This window comes from Glycine soja, chromosome 3, assembly GCF_004193775.1.
Source record: "Glycine soja cultivar W05 chromosome 3, ASM419377v2, whole genome shotgun sequence".
Taxonomy (NCBI): Eukaryota; Viridiplantae; Streptophyta; class Magnoliopsida; order Fabales; family Fabaceae; genus Glycine; species Glycine soja.
In genome coordinates this window covers 33,358,999-33,369,384 of record NC_041004.1, presented here as the reverse complement: position 1 = coordinate 33,369,384, position 10,386 = coordinate 33,358,999, and the positions used below count along the sequence as shown (strand labels likewise).

The 10,386-nt window shown below is 33.1% G+C and overlaps 2 protein-coding genes across 2 annotated transcripts; both read right to left on the bottom strand.

Annotated features, from left to right (window-relative positions):
• Positions 1-439: 439 nt before the first annotated feature.
• Positions 440-3,579, bottom strand: LOC114406507. The gene is made up of 5 exons (XM_028369222.1): positions 3,308-3,579; positions 2,255-2,577; positions 1,479-2,141; positions 756-1,378; positions 440-671 (listed from the first exon to the last, which is right to left on the bottom strand). The coding sequence occupies exons 4-5, from the start codon at positions 1,134-1,136 to the stop codon at positions 495-497; spliced, it is 558 nt and encodes a 185-aa protein (XP_028225023.1). The 5' UTR covers positions 1,137-1,378; positions 1,479-2,141; positions 2,255-2,577; positions 3,308-3,579; the 3' UTR covers positions 440-494.
• A 118-nt stretch (positions 3,580-3,697) lies between these two features.
• Positions 3,698-5,023, bottom strand: LOC114406506 (phospholipase A(1) DAD1, chloroplastic-like). The gene has a single exon (XM_028369221.1). The coding sequence runs from the start codon at positions 5,014-5,016 to the stop codon at positions 3,727-3,729; it is 1,290 nt and encodes a 429-aa protein (XP_028225022.1). The 5' UTR covers positions 5,017-5,023; the 3' UTR covers positions 3,698-3,726.
• Positions 5,024-10,386: the final 5,363 nt, after the last annotated feature.

Below are 10,386 nucleotides of genomic sequence, written 5' to 3'. Positions count from 1 at the left end.
TTTCCACTGTTGAAGTTAATGTAATGTTGGAATTAGTGTCCATTAGCGAATGAAACCGTATGATTATTATTTTATGTTCATGGTTCACCTAAATCAACAAATTTGGTATTCATTGGAAGCTTGATATCAAAATTGGTCAACCAAAAGAGAAATGAATCAGTGAACAAACCCTTTTGTTGTATTTGTGACCATTCTATTCCAAATAATAATAATAATAATACTAATAGTTCTTTTGTTACTTTGAATTCAAACATGTAACAACTTTTCTTTCACATAAATGATTAAACATGATCGTGCTAAAAATTACGTTAAGTTACATAAATTTTAGATCAATAATAAAAAAAATCAATATTTAACCATGCTTAAACTTAAAAAGAAGACACACACAACTAGAATAAACATAAAATAAAAGTTATAACCAAAATAATGTAATAAATACAAAATGTTAGGGAAAACAAAAATGTTGTCAAATACAACATAATTATAAACATCATTTATGATTGATCCGTGCGTCGTCTTCGTCGCGCCCTAACATAAGCATTTCCATCTACTGTGATACCCCTAGCGATCCTGATGTAGTCTTCCATGACCTCATGTATCTCTGTGCCTGTAGTGACTATCCTTAGGTTGAGCAAACGCTCCAACCTTTTTGCGATCGCTTGGCACGCATCCTATCACATTCAAAAAAACCCATATACAATTACAGTAATTGAAATAAATAACATTTAATAAAACATTAAAGCAAGTCATCTTACCACTGCATGTCTAGGTTGCTCTGCATCAGAAGGTGCATGTGAAGGTCCAGCTTCTGGTGCCATTGGGACCTCAGGGATATCTGACTCCACGTATGTGTCATGCTGTGGGACAAGTGGATGTTTGGGTGGATCAGCTGCCTGTATGGGTGTGATGAACAGATGAGAGATCCTGAAGAACCAGTCCATGTAATATGGTGCACACTGGCCAGGCACAAGACAAATTTGTCCCCCTGCTGCTAGATGGTCCAAGTAATGCATCCACTTGTTGTCAATATCTTCAAATGACAAGCTGGCACCCATAGGCAGTGAAGGAATGGTCTGAACTATCCAAATTGTCGCACCACTCTCTCTGGTCGATGTGTGACCACAACGAGACCCCATCTAAGCTCACCCTAAAAGCATGAAATGAGGCCAAACACCCTAACTCCTCGATGCTCACCATAAGGCATCCAACATACATCAAGGATTGTCAGTGCATTTATACGTGTCTGGTACGTCAATGCTGGGAATCCCTTCGAATAAGCCTTCGTAGTAAGCCACCGACAGGCACGTGGTGACATCTCATCATACTTTGGATCAGTCACGCTTTCATGAATAGTGGGAAACTGCTCATATATCCAACACTACACACATTACATCAACATAAAAGAAATGCCAAATAAACATATTAAACACATATTTAAATCATAATCCAATTTAACATATTAAAAACATAAAATTTACCTGTAATAAAGTGATGTAACCAGTAAGCTGTCAACCGCCGCTCTTACAAGCATCATTTAAATGATCATACATATGCACTAGGGCGCAGCTCCCCATGCATAGCTTCCACTCTGAGTCAAGTCTCGGAAAGTGTCTAAAAATACTACATGAACATGTGTTGCACTCTTGTTAGCAAAAAGAGTGCAACCTAAAAAGTGTAGGAGATACACACGAGCTGCAACAGTCCAATGTCGGGCCTCACATCTCCTATGATAAATATCTCGTAGCCACGATAGGCGTACGTATGCCCCATGACATTGTGCAGCCTCAGCTCTAGCTTCCTCACCCGAGACTTCTAGCAACTTCACCAACATCAACACCGCTTCGTCCACATGCAGAGGCTCGAAGCTATCGAAGGCGCCTATGATTGGAAGATGAAGTAGTGACGCCACATCATCCAGTGTGATGGTAATTAAGCTCTCCTACAGGGAGATGGAAACTGCTAGTTTCCTTGTGCCACCTCTCGACAAAAGCGGATATAACTCCTCGATCGTCAGTGTCTACTGAACATGTGATCGAAGGAGTTAATCCTGTGGCAGCGACTAGCCTTTCAATTTCTGGAGCGAGCCTCCCAAATTTCTCAATTTTCCTTCCATGGGAGGATAACTTCAATTCAGGGAGTTCCTGAATTGAAGTATAAATGATTCGAAATAACATAAAATAATAAATTAAATTATCTCAAAATTTCAATAATAACAAATACTTAACAAAAAACTTTACTTAAAATTTTAAAATACCTCTCCATTCCATATGCTAAGTGCAACATGGTCACCATACTCAGTCAGCACTGATGGGTCACGTGACCCACCTGGGAATCCCTGAGCATCATCAACAGCAAATCCCTCACCACCATCAGCAGCTTCTGCACCAGGTGTAGGTACGTCCTCAGTCATATCAGGAGCATCCTCAGCAACAGGGGTAGCTTCCCGTTGCCTACGTGCGGATGCTATAGGCCTTCACCGCTGGGGAACATCATCTGAATCATGATGATCCTCTCTCCCAGGACTTTGCCTATAACCCTATCTAGGACACGACCTAAACCTCTGGTTCTAACCATGATCTGCAAATCATGACGCACATGTATTTTTTTGTCAAATTCAATATTTACATTCAAATAACAATAAACCTACATAACCCTAAATCCTCAGCCCTAGCAGATAAACCCTAATCCAACCACACTAACACCTACACCCTAAGCCCTAAACTAAACACTAAGCCCTAAACTAAACCCTAAACATCTACAAATTGTAAAACTACCAATAACATACCACCATATATGAGTACATATTAAAAACACAAAATACATAATTAAATAACATATCACTATTTTCATTCAAATATATTAAACATAAAAAACAAAAAAAATACCTATTATTTACTATTAAAGTTTAAAATTTATTTCATACCACCATGCAATCATACATATTTTTTTAATAAACACACAACATACCTATTTTTAATACAAAACAAACAAATACAAATCAATTATTCAAAAAAATAAAAAAATTTCCAAAAAAAAAATTAAAACCTTCATACGAATGTAGTAGTCATACGGATGAAGTACATTCGTATGGGTCATACGGATGAACTTCATCCGTATGAACGTTACGAAATCAGTAACAAATACGGATGAAGTACATTCGTATGAAGAAACCTAATTCCTATTCCTAATCTTCCTAATACGGATGAACTACGTCTGTATCACTAAACTGAATCCTCTAACCTACATCGGCAACCAAACGAAAACCAGGAAAGCAAATGTCATTAACGGGGAGAAAGAAGAAACTTACCTCAACGGTGGAGCAGCACCAAAATGTAGGTCGTCAATGGCATTGAAAGGAGGAGAAGAAGAAGTGTGGAGGAGAGCGACGAAGGAAACCAACAGCAAAGAAGAAGAAGCGTAACAATGGGTGCGCGTTATTTGTTTTTAAATTTAAGCCAGAAACATTTTTGCCCATTCATGTAAAATGTTGGGTGCACCAACAATAGTTCTAGGTGCACCTAACAACACCCCTAATCAAGTTGTATATTAAAGAGTTAAAGACCTAAGGTTATATATGGATAAATGATAGATTTGAATTCTCTCTTGTATAAAATATAATTTTACTAAACAAAAATATATAAGAGAAGAGTAGTCATATGCGTAGTTCACACTAATTACAGTTTTCTTCTCTTGTATATTTTTTCATATGTCAATATTCATATCTTATTATTTAGCACCCGGAGATGATCCAAATTTGTGGCTGAATGGAGTGGATTTTTTGTGTTTGCAAGGGCAAGAGGAGCTTACAAAATTTTTCACTAAATGAAGGTATGTCTTGAGGTCATGACACATGGCAACATCTCCTTTGTTAAGATTTGGAAACTCCTTGCTACTTAGCCTCAACTCCTGCCCAATGTCAGCATACACCAATTGCATGTCTTCTATGTACTTGTGCAACCATCTTGACCAAATTCCCATGTGGACATCTTCATTACTCGCCACATCATCTAAATTCACCACGAGTCCCGGAACCTTAGTCACAACATCATCGGAGTTTACTATTCTTAGTATCTTGATTCCATTTTGTTCCAATTGCTTCCTAAAACTCTCGTTTCCCACGCGGGGCCCACCAAAAGATATAACCGTGACCATTGGTGCGTTCTTGAAGGTGGTGGTTATATCATACGCGCTTAGGATTGCGAGTGCGGCTCCAAGGCTGTGACCCGTTAGGGTTAAGCTAAGTGGTTCATTGGTGTATCTTTGAATAACTCTTCCAATCTCTTCTCTTACCATTTCTTGCAAACTTGCACGTGTGGTGCTTTTGGAGGTGTAAAGGCTCAAAAACCCTTTTTGAACCATGGGACCAACACCATCATTTTCTCCGACCACGTGATCCGGCAAGTGTGTCAAGGTCGCGCGTAGGTTTTCTAACCACTCCAAACAAGTAACCGTTCCCCTGAAGGCAATTACAATGTCACGTCGGCCAAGACGCGTAATCTCTTTCTTGTTGTCGCAAATTGCCACATATCCGATCCAGTTGGACCGGATACAGGCTTGTTTAAAAAATTTATTTATCCATGTTGGCATGTGAATCCCACACGTGACATGTAGATATTTAGTCAATCGGTATCCATAGTTTCCCAACCCGCACTTGTTCAATAGCGATTTCTTCGAGTAAAGACATGTGGCATAGGTAAGAGAAGAAGGGTCAAAGTCAAAGGAGCTATATGTAGCATCCACAAAGTGGCCATATCTTAGGATTTCCCAGCGTAGGTCATCGTCAAGAGGATCCAGCAAGCCTTCCCAGTGGTTGATTCCTTGGTATTGCTTCCACTTGTGGCGGAGTTTGGGGAAGTTGCATTTGGTTGAGGGAGGCTTGAGTCGGTTCCATGAGAGCAAAGATTTGTTGAATTGTGAGTTTGCATTTGATTCAGATGATGAAAAAGTAGGGTTGGGTTGGGAAATTGAAGATGATGCACGTGGTTGGATTGAAGCTATTCTAATAACAAGCCTCATTATAGCTAGTGACTATGGTTATATTGCAATTTTAGGTATTTGCATGGTATTTATATATACATGGAGAAACAAAAGAAAGTGGAGGGTGGTGGTGGAGTTTAATATATATATGGGACCGGGAATAATATACGAGTTTATAAATTATAATACTCCTTTAGTAAAATCCATCTGGTAATATATTTATTTTACTAACTTGTCCTTTTAATGTTCATTTTTTATATATATAAGTGTACACTATATATGTACCAAAAAATATACTAAGTCTACTTTCGCAATGATTATTTACTATTGTTTTTCACGAGGCGACTTTAAGCAAGCGAAATTTGATGGGGGGTCGTTATCTAGGATTTGATCATAAAGGTAAGTCGTTGTACTAGGAATTGATTTTCTGTTAGAATATAGCAGGCTGTAGGTATATGTATAATCCAACATAGATAGTTTTCAACTAAGGAGATTGCGCATATAGCTGAAGGGTTAATCTTGATTGCTGCTCTGGTATACAAAATATCCAGAAAACCATCTTAATTCTAGGACCATTGACCCAAGTTGCACCAACATCATTTTAACGCAAAAACCATTCGTGTTCCAAAATACTTGATCAGTTTTGCTTTTAATTAAGCAGAAACTCATAACTAGAGGACATAATTCCCAATATCTATCAATTGCTTTTAATAGTTTTTCCCACAAAACTAGTCTAATTGAGAAAAGAAATTTTTTATCTTAATTAAATGTCGCTGTCAAATATCTGTATTTGCCAACAAGTTAATAATCACTGAAAAAAGTTGCTGCTCATTTGATTATTCCTTAGCTTGTAGTGTCATAACCCTGTTAATATGCACCCTTACGACCTTCGTCTATCCCTCCACAAAAATCCTGATTTTCCATTCAAACAAAAACCAGTGGCAGGAGTGACCAATCATACACTGAGTAGTGGAAGTGCTTTGCTTTGCATGACATTGCAGCCGCTGCCAGGACCTTGATTTTAATTAATTTCAAGACACTTATACTATCCAAATTAATACCATTGTTTAACACAATGTTATTTCTATGTGGCTTATTAATTATGTGGATCTTGATGTTGTGTAAATGTGTATTTCCAACCATTCGAAACATGTAAGGTTATTTAAGTTTGTGTCATCTCAACTTTGTATAGGGATTTCAGAGGTATCCATCTCAATTAGTTAAGTAGTTTATTGAGTAAATTTTTCTAAGTCCCTGGATATCTGAGTTTGATTTTGAGAGATAATTTTTTTTATATAAGGCTAGAAATAGCCTTTTATACTATCATAATAAACTTTGCTAATAAAAAGAATTGCTATTCTAGATCTCCGTCAAATGTCAATTGCATAACCTAGATTCTTAATTATCTCATTGGACTGCCAGAATCTAGAAAGATTTTATTGAGCTTTCACATCATAAAAGTGAGAATGTAAATTTTTAACTATAAAATATAAAATATGAAATTGTTGGAGAGAATGGACCTTATATTCACATGATGTGAATGATCTAGAGACGAAAACTAAAATTGTTGGGAAAACTAGGACTTGAAACTTATAAATTAAAGAGATAAGTTTTGATAAACTAATAAGAAGCTACGACATGATATTTAGATTAACTTAGCATATTTCTTGTGCTTTGGGAGAACACGTACATCCAATAAAATAACGCATGCATTTTGGCACATTTCGTCGTATATGTATACATTTGTTTGCAAAATCTTTTTTGGGTATTGATGTGAGGAGTGTGGTCAGTGTCATGATAGTAGTGATTCAGTGGAATGCACAATTGAATAGGTTGTGACCAATGCCACTAAAATACTTTTTGTGCAACAAATTAAGATGAACCGTCAAGGCAATCGATTATTGTTTAATGGTAGCATATTCCATATACGGACGAAGAGGAATATTTACATACGGTGCGTGCAACCTCAAAAATCGAATATTCTCACATTTTGTCTTAAGAGAAAAGTTAATAGCATACATAATTTTTTAATACATTTTTTATTATTTGTTAGATTTTCTTAAAAATTACAAAATTATTATTAGTCTTAATTATTAAAAAAATATTAAGAGTTTAATGATGATGCAATAACACGGTAAATTAATCACAAATCATTATTGATATGACTTTTAAAATATTTATCATAAAAATCAATAAACTTATTATACACGATAAACTATTGACCGACGGTGTAAAACTAATTTACATTGTAAGTACATAACCTATTTTTCTTTTTTATAATGAATCTCTCGCATATGATTGTAAATCTTAGGTTATTTTATGAATTTTACCACTTAAGTTTGATTTTCACAAATTTTACCACTTAAATTTTATAATTTTACAAATTTTATCACTCAAGTTTTTTTTCACGAATTTTATCATTTAACTTTTAATATTTCACAAATTTTACCATCCAATTTTTTGCATTTTAATATCATGTTGATAACAAAACAATGTAAAAAAATATTTTTCTAAATTTTTTATATCAATTGTAGTGATAATCAATGTAGAAAATAAATTTCTTACATCGTTTATGATTATAATTGAGGTAAGAAGTCACTTTTCTATTTTGAATATAATTATAAACGATGATGTTAAAAGTCAAAATCCTTTATCTTAGTGGTGGTAAAATATAATACAAAAAAAATTAAAAACTTAGAGTAATAAAATTTATAAAATAAGAATTAAGTAATAAAATTTGCAATTAAACCTAAATCTTAATAAATTAATTTCAACCAATATTTTGGGAGTTTATGAGCTTGTTATAAGCATTCCATTGTCCTATATTCGACTTAACCACGGTTGTTGGAGAGTGGCTTTTAGTTAATTTCTATGTTGCGTGCAGTACTACCCACTTCAGATTTGGAATTATATTCTTTGGTCATACTCATTCGTTTTCAATAAGAGCACTATCATTGATTCTTAATTACCAATGATGTTTAATTTCTTTTTCATTTCTCCAATATTATTGGTATGAGCAAAAAAAGTATGTGTTTCAGATGTCTTCATAATGACCAGCAGTCCAAAGTATTTATAGTGATTGTGAACACAAACTATGAATATAATATGTGTGGCGTCGACTTACTAAGATATTGAAGCTTACTATATATGGCTAAAAGCCTAAACGTAAAAGTTTCGTACGAATTTACTGTATTCTTCGATGCAATCTCCTTCTTTTAACTAATAGGTTCATTTGCATGTGGCTATAGGCAATACGACTTGACTATAGTGTAGTAAATCGATCATTCATCAATTTATGTAGTAAACCAATAAGATGCGATACAACGTAAAAAAGTGATCGTTATAGTTTCGTTCTGTTAATCGATGGTTGTACTCATAACTTCAGATTTGGAATTATATTCTTTGATCATACTCATCCCTTTTTACTGATAAAAAAAAAATACTCATTGCTTTTCAATAAGAGCTTAGAGCACTATCATTGATTGTGAATTTCTGATTATTATTTTTTAAAAGAATATTTCTTAAATTAAATGGTTATGTATTCAAATATAAATATCAATCAATTAAAAGTTACTATTATTATAACTTTTAAGATAATTAATATAAAATTTATTAATTTATTTATATGATAATTTATGATTGAATGATAATAAAAATTATTTTATATTGTTAGTGTATAATTTAATTTTTTCATATTGCATTACTCTAATATTATATTGGTAAGAAAGTATCTGACAAAATTAAAATTTATTATAATTTTTTTATCGACAAGTATAATAAATATATTAGATAAATATGGCTATAAGAGATACCCAAAACCAAATACAAAAAGAGATTGTAACAACGTACCCTACAAAACAAAGGAAACAAACTTTACCTCTAGTGTGTTGCATCCGAATTTATCCTATTTTTTCGGCACATTCCTATGGTGTGTTTGGATTAGTTTCATGATAAGAAATATTTAATTAATTTTTGGTTTAATTATTCATTTAATAACTATAATTATTCAGACTTTATCTTTTTATTCCTATATTCAAAAATCATTCATTTTAGTTTCTATACATATATACCATTTTAATCTCTCTTAGTCCTTAAATATCCATTTTTAATCTAATTTAGTCCTTATCATCTAAAACTATAGAGCCTAACAAGGATTAAAAATAATATGTACCTATAAGAATTAAAAGAGATGAATTTTAAGTATAAGAACTAAAATATAAAATTTATAAAATTATAAAAACTAAATAAATAATTAAAATCTAATTTTTCATAATAAAGATGAAACAATACAAATTGTTTATAATTTTTCATGATATTAATGTAATTGTGTGGAATAAAATTAATTCTTATGTGCTATTCAAATAAAACATGGCTATTGTAGTAAACTAATAAAGATGTGACACAACCAAAAAAAGGCAATCCTTATAGTTTCGTTTTGTTAATTGATGGTTACAATTGAAACCTACCTCATTTGTCTTATCGGTTCATCATGGGAACTACTGTATGTGCACGATTTTGGGGAATATTATATTATCCCTCATGATTGCCTTGTCATTCTCATGGTCCCTACCTATTTCTCCATGTGCTTCATTGGCTATTTATAGCCTATAGCTGTATAGGAAAATGGTGTATAATGCTCAGTGTTATCTTCGTGCTCTCCACTCTATGCATGTCGTATACAATACTGTTGATCCACAATAGAGTAATTGACACCAACACTTATATTTTTGGGTGGATGAATGGAAAGAACAGAGGTATATGTAGAGAGAAGAAAAAATGATAGTTATGATAAATAATAGCTATGATAAAAAAATGATAATGAAAATGAATAAATAAGGATTTTAATCTTAGGTAATAGAGATCGCAAGTGTACTTTAATTTATCGGGTTAGAGTCTTATACTTGTATATCAATCTTTTGTTTTTGAATAAATCAAAATAAAAAATATATATAACACAAATTATAATATATTTTTTCTGACAAAAAATAGATAGAAATACTTTTTAAAAAATGAGGTAGAAGCGAAATTAAAAAGAACATGAATATATTTGTTAAGTATGGTTCATCTACAAAATAGAATATGTCAAATCTTCGCATGTTAAAAGTTAATCATGATCTTGAAGAAAAATAAAGCATATTTCAATTCTCTATTTAGGTTTTAGAGATTTCAAGTGTACTGTGTTACTTTGAACGCAAATAGTTGATTAATCGACACTATATTTTAGTTGTAAATACTATTAAAATATATACTGTAGAATACACGAATGCAATTGATAAGATTGCGATATAATTGTGAAGATTTTCAAGACTTTGGTATTGTGGATGTAATTTCTCTTGAGGCCCACACGAATTAAAACCTTTACATATTATCGCAATACCATAAATGATAGGTTTGAATAACTAAAATGGT